Here is an 18,031-nt window from a genome sequence, read left to right as displayed (position 1 = left end):
TGTAGACAGTCCTGTGATGAGAGGGGTTGATGTTGTGTCTAATTTGTACCAGAGTATTTTTTTCTTCCCTGCTTGGACGCTTGAGGACTGTAAAATGGGAGTGATGAGAGGTCAGCCAAGTGCAGTGGGGGCTCATTGCTCACTGGCAGTACATCTGGGTCCATGCAGGCAGTACAAGAAAAACACATCTTCACACACACACACACACACACTCACCTGGAGTGGAAGATTTACCAGTAGAGCAGAAAACGTCATTCCCCTACACTGGGATATTCAGCTTTACAAATTGAACTGTGTTGCTTTTCTGGATTATTCCAGCATCTGTTCCATGCTAGACCTATCCACCTCGAACCAGCAATATATTTTCTTTGAATCCTGCATGGGATTTCGATTTCAAGGAGCTTCTGTCTGCCTCTTAGTCTTAATCATACATTATAAAACAGGAATCCTCTGGGTTTACTATTTAGGAGTCTCATGCAGGAGAACCCTCTTTGTTGGCTCTACACAGCTTTATATAACCTAGAGTGGCCACCCATCACGGCCAGATGTTCCTTTATTTTGTTTTGTTTTTGTTTTTTTTAGAGGAGTCTGGGGCATTTTGCCTAATAAAAAAGGCTTTCTCTGTAACTGTTGTCTTAACCTTGCAGTTGGCAAAGTGTAGGGTTTTTGTAGGGCTCTGCATGTGAGAATGTTCCAGGACACAAGTAGCACAGCCAGAGCACTGTTAGCTGGTTCTTATTAGGGCAGGTGGTCAAGTCTTGTCAAAGGTTTGATAGAGTTTGTCTTGAATATTTTGTCAGTCTAACTTGCAGTGAACTGTCACGGACACTTTTGCAGCAGGACAGCAGCGTGACCCCGAGAAGGTGCGATGTTTAGACCGCCCAAACTCAGATTTGAAGGATACAGATCAAGCTTAGCTTTTAAGTCCAGCTTCTTAACAGATGACAGTAGGATCGTATCCCCCTGGAAGGTAATTTCAGTATATTGTTGAGAGAAAATGCAAAAATGGGTTAGTGAATAGTGTATTGCATTTGTTTTACAATAGCTACCATAGCACTATCCATGACAGACTATTCACTACTGTTTCACTCTGTTTGCCAGGGTCACAGTATGGCAAAGCTGACTCATGTACTCTAGCGGTAAAGCCTCCTCGCCCCCTTCCACTTTTTGTTTGGATATTGATCAGGTTTAGCCTTTTAGTCTGGCTTCATAGCGGATGACAGAGTAGTATCATATACCATTTAAAGTACTTTTAACATATAATTGAGAGAAAATATAAAAATAAATTAGTGTGTAGTAGGTTTGTTTACATAAACTACCAGTGCGCTATCGTGAAATCTCATCGCAGAGACTGTGCACTATTGTTTCAGTCCATCGTCAAGGTCACAGTACAGCAAAGCTGGCTCATTTACTTTGTAATTCTCACTTCTCCCCCATCTAATTTTGTGACAGCAGAAGAGCAAAGGATAACGTGGCAATGATACGCAAAGGAATCATTGTGCCCTATTCCCAAAAATGATTTTCTCCCTCAACTCTCAAGACATTCAGGACATGGCGGGACGGGAAGTACAGGGAGGTGAAGTGTGCCCTCTGCAAAAGAGAAGGGAATTCCGCACATTATTCCTCGTGCTTCAGGGGCTGTGACTTGGAGTTTCCTTTTCGGTTCAGTGACAGTACAGTCATCTGATACAGTAAAAGAAATTTTTTTTAATTATTACACAACATCACCAATGAGCTACTGGCAGCATGCTGGTGGCATTTATATTACTTGTCTATTTAGCTTTATGTATTTTTTTTTTTTAATTTGTAGTTTTGTTGTGTTTTAAGGTGTTTGTAGTCACTGAATTTTTTTAGGAGTTGTGCTCAAAGTATCTTCTTAAACACAAAGAGTATATGCTTTCTCTCATGTCAGGAACATAACTAACAAGTATTATTCAAGATCCTTTGACAAAATATGGCTAAGCAGAGCATACATAGGCCATCATTTTCCATTACAATGCTGAAAATCTGAATCATTAAGTCTCAGTCTCAGCCATTGTTTGGCCGTTCTTTCAGACTAAATATTTAATTATTTTCTTGACCACAGACATTTCTATTGAAAAAAATCCTGAAATCCATGCTGTTCAAAATTTTTGTCTGTATTTCCTGAGCATTTGTCTTTTCCAAACACAGTGTCCTGTGCCATTTCCTTTAATCAATGCCAACCGAGGACAAAGACACAAAAAATGTGATTCTGGTCTAATCTTAGCTAACCTGGCTCTGTGTCAGCAACCAGCTTGATGCTGTGTGAGTCAATCGAGATCATGCAAGTGAAAAATCTGAAGCAGAAGTCAGTCGGCCTCTCGCACCCTCCCTGACTCCCTCTCTGTTTGTTCCATGCCTGTCCTCTTTGTAATGGCTTTTAATGAGAACCAGCTTTGGGGCTCTTTGAACCAACTCAATATGAACAATTTCTGGCATTTTTCAGGTGATCTCCTGAAGGAATGCAGGGCACAGCTGTTGCAGGGGGTTAGGGTTGTCAGGATGCTAGCTAAGGTCAGTTCTGGGCAGATGGGAATTTTGAGGATGGGTGTGTAGACAAGACAATGTTTTTTTCCTCTCTTCTCTTGTCTTTTTTTAATGGGCTGCTGGGGGCCCCTGCTGGTTCACCCATCTGTAGTGAATTACTGAAGAGAAGGGCATAAAAAATGTGCTAGTTTTAAAAGATAAGCGTTCTGCCCGTGCAATTCAAGGTCAAGATGATGATTCTGGGTATGCTGTGGGACTTAAGCATTTATGCATGGGATGTATTTGTAACCGAGTCAAAGATTCAAGAAGTTGAAAATGCCATAATTAGTCTCAGTGGACTCTTTTAATCTGGATGAAGTGTTTTCATTGGGGTAAAACGTCTCATTACTCATCCAAGTCTTCAGTCTCTGCCCTGATTTAGACTTTTGCGGTGAACCTTTGCGGTGAGCCTGCGACACAACAGACGCAAGTGGCCGATGTTGCTGGCATTTATGCTTGTGAAGGTGCATATGTGTTCATTATTATGTGGTTGTGTCCTGCTATTTTATATGCATGCCAGCTGATAGAAACAAAATGTTGACTCTTTGTTGTGGTCATTTTCGGGAGGTGGCAAGCATATTTGTCCCACAGGTTTTTCCACTTCTTTGGAAATTCCCTCAGAATCTTTCCAATAGGTTTAGCAATCTCCTTCCAGGAATTTTCAGAGATTTTAAGTTCTCATCTTAAGCCAATTCTCTCACTGATCTTTTTTTTTTTTAAATAACTGGAAAGGCACAGGAGGACTTAACGGTAATGATCCGACCAATCACAATATTTGTAGCCTGCATTGACTCAATGTGCAGTTACATTTCTTGGCAGGTTATGCATAACAACAGTGCAGTATATGCAGTATAGTTGCATAATGACCGAAACTGGCACCATTGCCTAACAATAGCCCAGAAGCTCAGTTTCGTTATTGTTCATTGTCATGACCTCTGAACAATGGACATGAGCACTTTTCGCAGAAAGTTGCATTATAAGCATTATAAGTCTGTGAAAGATGGCAGTGGTTGTTCTTCTGTCCTGGATCACCTCTGACAAATGTCCAGGTGCAATAATTGCATTTACTCAGGGAATTCCCTGACTACAGTGGGGATAGTACTTCCTCTGTGTTGCAGATTCCTGACAGTCATGAACTTGTCGCATAGTGGTGCTAATTTTGGACATTTTGAAACTGGAAGAAACCTATTGTCAGCTGAGACTGAAGAAGTCAGTTGACTTAGTAATGAAGCATTTCTCCCACTGAAAACTCTGCATCTAGATGAACTGAGTCAACTTTATGGGATTTTCTTACCTGAATTCATGAGCATGTGTCAAGGCAGTAATAAGTATGGCTGAAAAAACATGATACATAGTGGGTTTGTTTATATTTGTTTTATTTGTCTTTGATCGATTACATTGCGATTGATGGTAGTCTTGTTTCTTGTTATGTATCAAGGCATAAAAAATGCAAAGTAGAATGCACTTAAGAAATTTGTCTGGCAGCTACAAATAAAAGCCATACAATTATGAACTGCAGCTTATGTGGTTGTTTATTGAGGCCAGGGCTCTTGATTTGTGTTCATATGCAGCCAAAAGTGTGTGGTTTTACGACATGAAAGAGTGCAAGCCACAACCCTTCCCCTCTGCTTAACCCTGGACAATAAAACAATAATGTTATAACATTTTGTGAGGAAGTGAATATTGAGTCCCCCTGCCAACACTGGGAGCGTCAGCTCAACAGCTGTTCTGAATAATACACAAATGCTAGGAGAATGTGTGTGAGTGATTGTTTTTCTGTATTTCTGTGTGTAAATGCAGGTTTCCAGGTGTGTGGGTAATACATAAAATAGGCCATTATCGCCCCTTAAGCCAGTATATGCATCAAACACATAAACCAACATTATCCTTAACAACAGATCAAGGGTAAACTTAATATACTTGTTTTGTGTCCACAGTGACAGGCTGTTTAGGGATCTAAGTGAAAAGAAAGAAACAACATCTGGGACTGGGACTCTTTCTGGACAGCAGGCAGAACTACACTGTTTCCTATGTTAACTGTTGTTAGAGAGACCTCTCAACAGATTCTGCTGGGTCCACATGAGATATGTCCACCTCTGAATCAAACATCTCCACCCTCTTGATATTATAAGCACAGCATTCAGAGTAAAAAGTCACTAGTAAATGAACAAAAAAAAGTATTTGGTTCCTGCTAAATCGGACTGTGTTGACCTTTTTGGCATCGAGGCACAGCTGCTCCATGTATCATCCTCTTCCTCCCTTCTATCTTTGATCAGCTAGGACCCCGATCCATTCAACAACCTGCTCTCCAGCTCCCAAAAGTCCCCACAGTGTGCTCTCAGTGGACAATCACTTACACAAGAGGCAGGAGTAGAACTGGACAAAGTGAACCCACGCGCACAGCACTAAAGCACAGCACATTACACAGCAGTTGTGCCATGGGGACTTCCCGCTGTGCTTTTCATTTTGTTTAGCATAACAATGATGAAAACATACCATTGAAGAGTTGGTGTAAATGTCTGTGTGTGTGTGTTTTGCAGGACATTTGGAGAGCGCAAACTCGCTTAGGATTCATCCCTCCGGCAATCCAATCGTTCTTCATAAAGGCAATTTGTTAAACCTCACCTGCAGGTATGCAGTTGAAAGCACCTACTTTTGTTGGTTTCACTTGAAATTTAATCAAACATTTATGATGGTGGTGTATAACTCTTCTTAACCACTTTGCATTACAATACAACTTCATTTACTTTACCTTTGCTCTTCTAATTGCTGGACTCTGCGCTCATTATATGGCAGAAATTTTAAGGGAGAATTAGCAGGACGTCCCTGGTTCTGTGGACTTACTAGCTACAAAGAAGCTGGGACAGTCCCTGACCGGAACCAGCGATGGTGGTCCACGTTTATCAGTCTTCTTCCACTTCCTTTATGGAATTTAGAACCCAAGTGCATTCACATTTCTTAAGAATTTAGGGTATTGCATCATTTTTTTAGGCCTCCAAAGAATGCTTAGGAACTCATGTTGGTTTAATGTAATGCTTCCTTACAAGGCCACATTGTAAGGAAGCCTGATGCGTAGATCACTGTCTTGTTTTTTGGAAGTGGATGAGAACTAGAGGTTCTGCTTGACCCAAAATTCTGCAGGCAAAGGGAAAGGAATGTGAGAAATGCTAGATGTTCCTCTGGGATCTCTTTAATGAGCATTTTAAACTGAATTCTGCGTGGAAAGAATGTGTTAGTTAAGAACATCATTGAAGAGAAACATGTTCCCATGCGAAAGTTCAAACTTTTGGATGACTCAAGATGAACTTGAAATAAACTTAAAATGGAAATGAAGCCCAAAAGTCCCCAGGGATAAGCTACTAAATTTAGTAGCTTTTGTGGTTACTGCCAGATGTGACACCTTCTCTAAAAATAGAATTAATGGTTTGCTTTTTCTAATACCATTTGCCTCGCCCAAGATCTAATCTCATTTAACATTCTCTCTCATTTTCAATAATGTCAGAGGTCACGGTGTCTTCAGCTGGACACTTGCCAAGCGGTCGATCTCATCGCAGGGAGTGAAGGTGGAGAAGTGTGATTCAAGACCTCACCGTCAGTCTCACTGCAGCAGACTGATAGTCACACACCTGATTGCCAATGACACTGGGACTTACACCTGTAAATACACCAAGGATGGTTCAGACCAAATCAAATCCACCTATGTGTATGTAAAAGGTGAGAGCTAGAAACCGTTTTGGATGTATAATGCTCAAATTATGAAGTTCATAATTTAAGAAATTACCCAATGTTAGAAAAACTGAACTCTAAAACTGAAAATAGTTCTTACATTTTGAAGCAAATGTTTTTTTCATTCAGAAATTTAAAATGCATGGAAGATTTGTGTTTAAAAAAAAGATTTCAAAGGATGATTGTTATCTCCTGATGGCAGCTGCAGGATTTAATATTGAACTGATCTCACAGATGGTGATATTGACAGTATTGAAATGACAAAGAACAGTGTGGTATTTGCAAGACATGAGACACAAGACACATCCTTTATAGAAGGAAGAAAGAGTGAGTTAGGCAGCAGGATGTAAAGGACCATGGTGTTCAGGGTGTACCCTACCTTTTTGACTATGTCAGCTCCAAAAGGCTTTATTTTTTTAATGACATGGGAAGAATGTGCAAACAAGAAAGCAAGCAAGACCTGCTTACTAAAATCTGTAGTTGTATGCATTAGATATAAATATAGAGGCGGTTATTTCTACCTTTTTTCAACTGGGATCCTGACTGAGATGCCACAGGTCTCCATCTGAGAGAAAAAAATAGAGAAAGGAAGTGGTTTCTGTGGTGCCGTGGTTTCTCCTGGAGGTGAGAGGATAAGCTAATTGCTCGGGAAACCCTGGTCATTGACCATTTCCTGCTTCAGCTACTGTTTTCCTTGTAACAACGCTTCCCTAAACCTCACATGGCACTACATACACTTATATGACTGGATATTGTACTGGGCAGCAGAGAGTAAATTCCAATATCAGCCAATGTGACCAAGTGGTTTTATATTTTGAAAAATGTTGGTATAAAGTTGCTTAATATTGGTCTACAACTATTATAAATATAAAGCTAGCTTTAATTCTTCTTGTGCTTTTTAAATGACTTCCACAGTTTACCTTCTGTGTCCTATTTCAAAAATCCTCAGCTGTTTATTAATTTTTGTAACTTTTTCACACCACTAATGTTCGACCTTCCTTCAATCACAGACTATTTATGTAGCCACAGCGTTCCCACAGACTGACTGCCCTTATATGGCCAGAATTAACTAATCTGAGATTTGATCTCTTTTCTGGATCTCTGTTGAATACCCTGACATGCTCTTTTTCACTTGGTAAACCTCCTTTTCCTAGTGGGTCAAAGGTTCTGGAGCCTGTCTCAGCAGACGTAAGGGGTGGGGTACACCCTGGTTATGTTGCAAGTGAATCACTGTAACAGAGAGCCAGAGACTGTGGGAGAAAACACATGCACTTCTAAAACCACATAGGCAGAAGGTCAAAATATGCACAAACCACACTGGAGGATCACAGCCAGCTGGCAGCTATGAACCCATTATCCTCCTGCTGTGATGCAACAATGCTAACCACTGCACTTTTAAATTAAGTTGGCTTATTTTACCAGAATAGGAATAATTTTACTAGAAAACATGGTTTCCCCGAAAAACAACTTGTGATGGGCCACATTTGATGTGAAATGGTGTTTCTGCCTGACTTGTGTTTAAGATGTTGAATTCTTTTTTTCAGATCCTGACCAGCCATTTGTGGAGCCAGTTAAAAATGATGTTCTTGGCATCTACAGGCAAGAGACCAGCCTTGTTGTCCCGTGTCGGACATCCTCACCTGATATTGATGTAACACTGACAGGGGTAGGGTCTTAAGCACCATCATGCTTTTATAAATGCCTTCATAGTACTGCATATTATAGTAATACACCGTATTCTATAGACACTGCTTAACATGAACTTCCAGGAAACTCACACAGCACGTCTCCTGAGAGCAAGATTACTATTAATACCACAGCAGGGTATCCTTACCTGTTTTGAAAAAAATGTCCTTCCACTCCTTGCATAGGGCATCACAGTGGTTCTCACACCCTTTGTGTGTTAAATCATTCTAGCACACAGAAGCAGACCGGGGACAGTGGCTTAGCTATGGGAAGCTCAGGGGCGGCAAAGCGAGTCATCCTGTCTGCTTCCTCTAAGAGCAGGAAGGTGTTCCAAGAGTGCTTTTCTCAGAATAGATAATCAGGCTAAGTTTAGTCTCTCTGCTTTTACAAACATCAGGAAACAGCAGAAAAGTTGTGTCCAGTCTTAGAAAACAACAGGTAACAGCATAAGACTGTTTGATCTTAGTAGGCAGCGGTTGAGTACTCCCTTGTTTACCAATGCACTTATCTATACAACTTAAGACCCTGTTAGTATTTGATGAAGTGCCTTTGTGGCCTTTTTGTGGCTTTTTGTGACTTTTTGTTTCATTGTTTGCGATTAATATATGACTATGTGTCATAGTGCCAACTGTGCATAATCACTTCTGACTCTAATGCCACAGATAGTACTGGTGTGACCTTTCTGTTATTAATAAATGCATGACACTCCTCCTTCCTCTTCACCTTCCTTCCTTCCTTCTCTTCCATTGCCTCCAATGCCAGTCCTTCTTCTGACATGAGAACAAACAGCAGCAGGGAAGGACATCCTTTCCAAATGTTATTTCCCTAATTGCATAAATTAATGCAGCAGTCACATTCACAGTGCTTGTTACTGGGAATACTGGTTAAGACATGACTGACAGTTCACTGCACTGTTACCTGTGCTATTAAGCAGGTGCAAAACATCACACAGACTTTGTACCCTGGAGCTCTCATTAACACTGCTTAATGTCATATCTGATTGCACTGGACATTTACGTTCTTCTACATTCATCTCCTTCTGGTAATGTCTAGAAAAGTTCAGGGCTGTCATGCATGTGTTATAAAACAGCTTAACAGATGTGTCCCCAGCTGAGCCCGGTGGAGCATGAGTTACGTGTTAAATGAAGTCATGCAGCTTCCTCTTCAGTCAGTCTGGCTCAGTGACCTATAGTTGGCATCACAAGTGTCATCAAATGTATTAGTTTTGCCTTTTTCATTACAGGCGCCAAGTTTAACTGAGAAGGTTACAAAGGAAATGGTGTGGGATCCAATGGTTGGGTTCAGGATCCCCTACGGTGCCTACGATTCATACAACATGCTGGCATGTCATGCCAAAGTCAACGGTCAAGTGTTCAAGTCAGAATACCTTCCTAGTAGACTGAGTGAGTCTGTTGTTTTCCTGGTGACATGACTTTTAATTGTTTTTAACTTTCTGATTGTTTAAGGTTTCATAACATTTCATTATGTTTGTTCCAATTTTACAGCTGATGTCCTTAAAAATGTGAGGATTACTCCAGATAACAACCGTGTTAAAATCTTGGCTGGAGACACCCTCATCCTCAACTGTAGTGGGGTGACCACCTATAATGGAAGAATCAACTTCACTTGGCATTTTCCAAAGGACAAAGTAAGTTAATGGTTTATCATTGACTTATTATTATGGAACAGCCTGCATAAGTAGCACTGGCATTTATGGTGCTTTCTTTGTCTTCAGGAAAAACGGCATAGTATAATCAAGTCCCTACTCAGACCTTCTAAGGACCTTATAATGAGTAACACTTTAGTGTTGCCAAACATTACCATGGAGGATAAGGGAATCTATCATTGCAAAGCTGAGCTGAATCCCAGAGTAAATGATACTGCCACGGCAAAAGTTGTTGTCTATGGTGAGAATGCTTTTAATACTTTATTATTACAAGTGAAATTAAAAGAATTTTAGCCTGTAAATTATTGCAATATCGGGGCGATCCTGTAAAGTAATAATGATAACCTTATTTAATCTATACTCTTTGGTTGCAGAGCATCCATTTCTTAACATTTCCTCTAAGAATGGACAGCATAGAACAGTCACTGAAGGTGTAAGGAAGATTGTGTTTGAACCCAGGGTCATCGCTTTGCCACCACCAGACATGATAGCATGGTAGGCAATGGTTTCAAGCCACTATAAATAAATGTTATGAGTGTTGGGCACCTCTATTATTGCATATGCACAATAAACAAACTTTTATGTGCCTCTAATATTCAGGTACAAGGATGGGGTTCCTATCCAGAAGAATTCCACTTGCTACAAGATGTCTGATTTTAGCTTAGCCATCACTGATGTGCAGGAGAAGAATTCTGGCGTGTTCACCATAAGCCTGGGCAACAGAGCGAAGGGGCTGTACAGGAATCTCAGCTACGTTCTGGAAGTCACAGGTAAGCCATTACCACAAACCTGATAATCTTCACTGATCCTGACGAAATGAAGCAGCGCCTTGGCTGTGGACCGAGGCTGCCCCCAGCACGTCTGCTGCTGCTGCTGCTCTCAGTCTAGATCACTAGACGGCAGGTAGCAGCTCTAGTGTGAGAGGAATTTGGGAGCTTGTTGATTCCAGGGCTGGATTGACGTAGCAGGAGCAGCTGTTGTTGATTATTGGGGCTCTTTGAAAGGGGCTTGGCGGAGTGTGTAAAAGGCCCGAGTTCTATTCTGCACACAGGCTCCAGCTGCCCCAGACCCCTCCAATCCTTACACCCTGTGTGCATACAGTACGGCTCATATAACCAGCATGTTCTATACATTATGTATTTAGCTGGAGAAAAATCAGCTTGCAATTCATTGTTATGACAACTCTTTTAATATACTGATAAGTGTCAACACTAGGATATAAATATTTTAGCATGTTGAGTAGAATGGAGTCTGCTTGCTATAAAGAACAAAAAGGAGACTGTATATCCCTTACTTCACACTTAGCATGTGGAGGGAACAGCTATTTTCACTGCATTCTTTAAACATTTTTGAGGAATCCCAGTAGTGTGCCAAAAAGTGTAAAAATCAGGCCCCTCTAGCCTTATAAACTTTATTTATGATCCTTGACCGGCCCACTTCACAAAACTTTTATTTATTGGAATGAAATTTTTTTTACAAACACAACAAAGTGGAGAGAAAATCCTGGCACCAGTTAGAGAACTATTTTAAATCTTGTTCATATGTTGTTTACAGTCGTCAGAGTGCTGTGGATTACTACGTGATGTGCAGGCGTGCATGAGCTGGGACACTGAATGCAACACAACTATTTCTGTTGTCCAAAATGCAGATAGTGCTGAGATAAGTACATCTCCCGAGGTGGGAGAAGCATTTTTGTCTGTTGTTCATTGCAGCACAAATGGTTGACTCAGTGACCCAGGCATGGACTGCGGTGAGATTGTTCTTTGACCTAGAGCCCTGGGCTAGGCAGGCATCCCCCCACTCTTCTCCCTACACAGTCTAAAGGAGAGCTTATGTCGACGGCCCGCCTTTCATAGCTGCACATCAAGACTGTCTTTCTTTTTGAGACATTTTGAGATTCCACAGCAGGCGGGGCCGGTACGGTCGATTCTTTTAGCTAACCCAGTGGGACAGAGAGTGGGGTGTGGACAGCCAGGGTGAACATAAGGTGCAAAACTAAGCTGAATGAATACGATTCAGGAAAAAATAATGAAAGGAGAAATTCCTGATCCTATCATGGTGAATGCTGCTTCCCTAAAAAATATCTTGAATTCTTTTTTTATTTGCTCATAATTGATTTTAAAAAAATGTGTAATGTGGGAGTGGGAGCTTTTTTTTGGCTTCTTAAAGGAGGCAAGCCTGATCTCTGATCTAACAGGTTGTCTTTCTCTTCCAATTTCTCTCCATGTTTGTGCGTGTATGTGGTTACTGTGTACTTGTGTGTGTATGTAGTGAAGCCAAGTATTTCAGAGGCGGAGCTTGCTACTGTGGACGTGCAACCTTACATGTCGGGCAAACAGCATCATCTAACCTGCACTGCTTATGGCCTGCCGTTGCCAACCATCACTTGGCACTGGCAACCATTTCACTCAGAACCGAAGTTTAAAAAGTGAGTCACCCTCATGTTATGCTCTAAGCATTAAAATGTTTACCCTAGTCGTTCTGCTGTCACGGTCTGTCACGGTTCAGCAATACCATAAGAAATTCACAGCATTTCAACAGTGTAAGTAACTAATTTCAAGCAAGCCACTTAACCTAAGTCTAGGCTCAAAAACAATTCCATGCTTTGAATAGTTTGAATTGAATTGTGAAGTTACCAAATCATGAGCTCTATCTGTATACCAGTTTCAGTTTTAGTTTTCCAGAAAGTTACCGCCTGATGTTTTTCTCTGCATAAAAAACTGTCGCATTTTTTCAACCTGAATAACTGTTGCGATGATGCAATTGAGTCCACCTGCTGTGGATATAATCTCCATGTAAAAAGTTCACAATTAATGATTAATTATATAATCTTTAGACACTTATGTTTTTGGAAATTTTAAGGACAAAATTGCTATTCCCACATCTGTTAAGCTGTTTCAAACTTGGGACAATGGGATACTAACATCAGTTATATCATTTTCTGGTCACATTAATAAACATATGACTAAATACTTTCTTGTTCATTCTGAACATCTGAAAGAGGATATTTCACCTTTTTCTGTCTCTCTTTTGTATGTTTAGTCTAAAATCAGTTTTTAAGTTGGTATTAAAAAGTCTTTAACTAGTTTGTACCTTTAGACAGAAACTCCACAATACTGAATCAAAATCACCAACAGCAACACGCAGTGAAGAGATACCTTCGCAGGATTCAGAGCCACCAGTCCGACCCGGAGATCCCTCTGTAAAGCAGACCTACTTTGATTCAATTGACTCTGTCCCAGAACATGACCCATTAATCAAAGGAACAAAGCCCTCTCATTAGTGGTCAGTGGTTCTGTAGGCTGAGAGGGAGACACGGGGGAGTTAAATCTCAGATTCCCCGAGTTATTGCAGTGCTGAAGAGAACTGAGAGCGCTGTATATGTGTGACTCTGCATGGATACCAGCCTGGCGGTGAACCCATACGCAAAATGAACATTTGAACAGTCACTCAGATCGTGGTTTGGAGGGCCTGTGAACTGTAAGATCAGGAAAACAATGGGCCATTAGCTGCGTGTTATCAGTCTCCACATCCAGTGGCAAAGAAAACAATGCAGACTGAAAGCGACTAATTATGTTACATGCTAGATGGTGTTAAACCACCAGTTTCCCATTGGTTTCTTCACTAAATTATCGCATAAAACCAGCTGCTGCTTACCAGATTCGTGATAAAATATTGCAGAGGTTTAGTAAGGTCAAAGCAACTCTTTCTGCTGGGCCAAAGATAATCAGGGCTGGCACCAGGAACTGTGGCTGGGCTGTGGCAGGCGGCTAATGAGACAGAGGAACAGCTATAGCCTGGTGGGAAGCCAATTGTGCAAAATGTTTGTTTTATAGTGCCCTGAGCCTGCAGAGTAGCTGTCACTGTAAATCCAACTTGCATCCCTTAATCTTTTGGGAGCAAAGGAAATGTCACTTTTGGGGAGGGTTTGAATTTGAGAGAAGCTTTTTAAGAAGGCAGAAATATAGGGTTGTCTTTATCACCAGGTTGAGAAGTTATCAGCTGTCCTTTGCTGACCACCAAGGTCTCAGGATCTGCCTTATCTCCTCTGGCCAGAACGTGGAGGGGTGTTCCTGTATGAGGTGACGCACAGCACAACCCTTCCTGTTGCTGCTGCTGTTTCCTTCAGTGCCTCTCCACTCATCAAACTAATTGTTCACCACCAGCGGGGCCTGAATCAAGGCTTTCTCTGGGTTTAAGAAGTAGGACACCCCATGCTAGAGGGTTCAGAGAACCCTCAGGAGAGGGCCTTCACAATGAGATAGCAGGGTATACATTATTATCGTGTGATCTGGACAGGGTGTGTTTTGATATTACACTAAAGTTCTCAAATACAATAACATAAAAGACTGTTACATTGTTCGTTGTTCAGAATGGTTGATTTTATTGCATTTTCTCCCTCCTGTAGTGATTTGGAGCCTGTCTTTGTCAGAGTGGATGAAAGGAAAAATGATTCCTACAACTGGATTAAAAGCATAAACACGAATTCTCAACGAGTTAAAGGAAAAAACAAGGTATGTAGATTAAAGTTATATGTAGTATATGTTTTTAAACAATGGATTATAATATGCATTTCCCCATGAATTGAGTCTAATAAATAGCTGTCGCCAGTATAAAGAACTGGAAGAGAGATGGTATGGAGAAAAGTGCGATAAGAGATGGGATTTGTTCCTGGAATTAAGCTACCTGGGAATTAGGGACAAATCACTTGGTTTTATTACACATTTAATGAGCCGCATCTGAAAAGAAAGGTTCTATATTTACAAGAAAAAAATAGCGGTAAAGACACTGCTTTACCTACACTGGCTTTCCTCTTGTACAAAAGCTTTTGCTCTTTGAGGCAATTTGTTTGGAAATGGTGCAACCACAACTGACAGACATAGTTCATTTCCCGTTACTAAAGTGAAATACACCCCAGGTTTTCACAGTCTTTGTAGTAGATGTAAGCACATGAAACAGCTACACTATGAAGGCAGCTTAGGTTTAGCTTTAAGGCAGACATATTAATTTAGAGAGATTTTATTTCCTAAAAAATCAACGCTTAAGGCATCAATAGTTAGATAGAATAGTTAGATAGTTAGAAGATAAGAATCCCTTAGTTTTTCTTAAAAGACATCAAAGACGTATTGCCATGCAAACCCCAAACATCCCACACAGACTTTGGTTTAAATCTCCCGTGGAAGCTTGATGCTAAAATTGTTCATGCCAAACCTAACTGAGAACAGGCCTTCGCTGCCATGCCCCTTGTCTGTATAGGATTTGGTTAAAGAAATCCATTACAGCTGTTTTAGGGCAGGAGAAAGCATCATTGACCTTTCTGAATCCATTCTTTGTTTTGTCCATAAATTGCTGGTGCGCTCATTAATTGTGAAATACATAACAGGATAATTGCACGCATGTAAATGGATGTCGATGCCATGTAAATGCGAATGACTAAGTGACTGTTTACCATTACTAACTGTGAAATACATGACAACAAGAACTATCCGGTCATTTGCACACCACGTAACTGTAAATTTGGCCTTCTTTACAGGTCATCGATTTTTATACGTGTCTGACATAGATATAGAGGCACCTCTTATTTACAAGTACCTGTGGCCAGTCGCCGGTGCTTTATGAGGGTCAGGGCTAAGGTTCAATGATAACAAGCAGCAGTTTAAACGAAGAAGGATTTGGTGGAAGTAAATTCCTCTCTGTCACCTCATATAAATCGTTTTGGCCCGTGAATGAGAACATAGTCATGACTGGGCCTCCTCAGAAAGCCCAGCAAAAAAGGAGAGTCATAATATAAGGAAACACTAAGGGAAGACTTGGGCACAGAGGTCATAGTGTGTTTGGTCAGGTCACGTCTTCGGGACAGGCACAATCATCTCAGTGACTGCTTTCAATCTCATGTTACATAATGGTAAGTAATAGGTGTAACATAATATCATGAGGTCACTCAGTGTTTTGACAAATGTTCTATCAGCAAGGTTTGGACGTTATGATACTTAATTTTGATGCCTGTATGTTTGTAAAGTGAACAGTTTAAGTAAAGGGACGCTGATGTGGTTTCGTAGCTGCAGCTGGGTCTCACACAGCCAACACAATAGTTCCTACCAGCCCAGGAAGTTTAGGCCAGCATACCCCAGACAATACACCCACATCATTCACTCTCTTTGATGTAGCCGACTGACCCCAAAAACAGATGTCCCCATGAACACTAAACAGAACCCCATGCAGTCTGGCCCTCACCCAAGTGTCCCACTTATTATTTTGTCTATTTAAGCCATTAAAATATTGTGCTAACCTTAAAATCGAGCATGGCATTGGAGGTGCTCTCCAGGAAATGGACATGGAGGCCCAGGTCTAGATCTATAGCACCAGTATGAAGGAGACTCTTTGGCCTTTATAACTCCAGCTGTATCCTTTCATTAATGTCAAGCACTGCAGACTATAAAGCCCACCAGGCTGTGTCTAGACCTCCCACTTGTTTATTAAGAGCGACTCGGTGCTCTGATGGTGATTGAAACCTCTAGAATCGATCACACTGACAGCATAAAGTGAATTATGATATCAAGCATTTGTTTATGTTATTATTATATTTATTATGTTTTATCTGCTTTTAAGAATGACTCACAATCTCTTTATTGATTCCAATCAGACTGTGAGTACCCTGGTGATCGGAGATGCACGTGTTTCAGGACGATTTTACTGTAAGGCTGAGAACGACATTGGCAGCGCCCACATTACAGTGCCTTTCTATGTTGATGGTAAGTAGGTCACCAGAATACAACAAGTAAAATGTAATAAAAAAAACCAAAACATTATAATCACACAGCTGCATGCAGAAACACATTAGTTCAATTACAAAGCACACTATACCATGAGCTCTATGCTTTACAAATGATCTGTGTGCACATCGCACGCTGTAATGAACTGCAAGAACAGGAAAGGAATTCACAGATTGCATTGTGCAATAAAGAAACCAGAGGGGGGCATTAATTGAAAACATCTTCCACTGTAGTTGAACAGCTTCGGGGCGGAAGAGAGGCAAACAAGTCCTGAGCCATATGGAGTGCTGTAATGGCATGCATTTAAAAACATCATTGAATAACCGCATTCCTGCTCCTGCACCAGCAGGTCATTGCTCTTTCTTCATGAGCCTGTGTGTGCAATAAGGATTTACTTTTTATGTGCATGTGAGCAGTTCCAAATGTTCCCAAAATGAAAATCAACTGAGACAGTTATGTAATAACAGTGGGGACGAGGTGTCACCGTGCACAAGCAGAGCTCACTTTACAATAAAGTGCATCACCTTTCCTAAAAAGTTGCATGAATCACATGTCCTGAAGGGTGGAGGACTTCTTTTGGAGTGGATGCCAAGTACCAAAAAATTATTCTCCCAGGGTGGGAGAATTCCCAAGAGGAATCCCACTCTCTTTCAAAGGTGAGGAAGGCGGAGAATGATGGAATGCTACTAAAAAAAAGAGGACAGGATTGTAAAAACAGCTGTCTTCTCTTACGGAACAGAGAATGCTTTCCAGCAAACTGAATAAACAAGCGCATTCTGTATCCCCCGGGGCACATAGTCAGCCTCGCTCGAGTTGGATCACTGCAGAAGCACCATTAGTAGTGTTGTCTACTGGACAACATGCTTCTAATTAATAGTGATGAAACAGGAAATAACAGGGAATTTGACATTCTGGGTCTTCTGATAAGTACCTTTGTGTCAAAAACTGTTGTCCTAATTAGTTTCTCTGGCAAGTTGGATAATTGCACGCATGTAAACGGATGTAGATGCCATGTAAATGTAAATGACTAAATATGTTGTTTGCCATGTTCCTTGTCACACTAGATCAACCTGAGAAAATAACCACTGAACCTCAGAAAGCAATTGAAGGGAACAACGTCAACCTGACCTGTCGGGCAACCCGTTATCTCTACACAGATCTACAGTGGTTGGATTCCAGGAATCAAACAGTCACTTCCAACGTGTCTAGCCTCCAGTTCAGTCGCTACTCCATTTCCCTTTCTCTCTATTTGTACAATGTGTCTCAAAACAGCACTGCAGGTTACAAGTGCCGAGCCTACAAGCTCAACAAGAAGGCTGAACTCGAGGAGGCTGTACTTATTTTGGATGGTAAGTTAGAGCTATATATGAGAACCTGATTCCACTTTTCCTCTACGAAACAGTGACAGCACCAATAATCCAAACTTTATTTTTGTTTTCCTACAGCCAGGAGAAGACCGTGGCTGAATCAAAATCTGACTAGCCAAGATGTGAACAATACCAGCACCCTGAGGCTGGTTTGTAACGCTTCAGCAGTTCCTCCTCCAAAAATCATGTGGCTCAAAAATGGTGTTCCACTAGAAGAAAATCCAGGTACCACTGAGAAAAGTATCTCATATGTTATGGCTTTCATG

General features: G+C 41.0%; 1 protein-coding gene across 1 annotated transcript in view; it reads left to right on the top strand.

The window, feature by feature from the left end:
• Window positions 1-18,031, top strand: part of kdrl (kinase insert domain receptor like) — a 42,755-nt gene that overhangs the window by 2,322 nt on the left and 22,402 nt on the right. The window contains exons 2-14 of the mRNA XM_084949686.1: window positions 5,088-5,178; window positions 6,050-6,261; window positions 7,818-7,939; window positions 9,203-9,362; window positions 9,465-9,607; window positions 9,695-9,866; window positions 10,000-10,120; window positions 10,226-10,395; window positions 11,897-12,053; window positions 14,034-14,139; window positions 16,269-16,377; window positions 17,463-17,747; window positions 17,844-17,990. Of these exons, the coding sequence (XP_084805812.1) occupies window positions 5,088-5,178; window positions 6,050-6,261; window positions 7,818-7,939; window positions 9,203-9,362; window positions 9,465-9,607; window positions 9,695-9,866; window positions 10,000-10,120; window positions 10,226-10,395; window positions 11,897-12,053; window positions 14,034-14,139; window positions 16,269-16,377; window positions 17,463-17,747; window positions 17,844-17,990 (1,995 nt within the window). The remainder of the gene's footprint in view (window positions 1-5,087; window positions 5,179-6,049; window positions 6,262-7,817; window positions 7,940-9,202; window positions 9,363-9,464; window positions 9,608-9,694; window positions 9,867-9,999; window positions 10,121-10,225; window positions 10,396-11,896; window positions 12,054-14,033; window positions 14,140-16,268; window positions 16,378-17,462; window positions 17,748-17,843; window positions 17,991-18,031) is intronic.

The sequence above is a fragment of the Perissodus microlepis genome, chromosome 2, assembly GCF_051167445.1.
Source record: "Perissodus microlepis isolate ML-2025 ecotype Zambia chromosome 2, ASM5116744v1, whole genome shotgun sequence".
In the NCBI taxonomy this organism is placed as follows: Eukaryota; Metazoa; Chordata; class Actinopteri; order Cichliformes; family Cichlidae; genus Perissodus; species Perissodus microlepis.
Note: the sequence above shows the minus strand (reverse complement) of the source record. Positions and strands in the feature narration are given on the sequence as shown.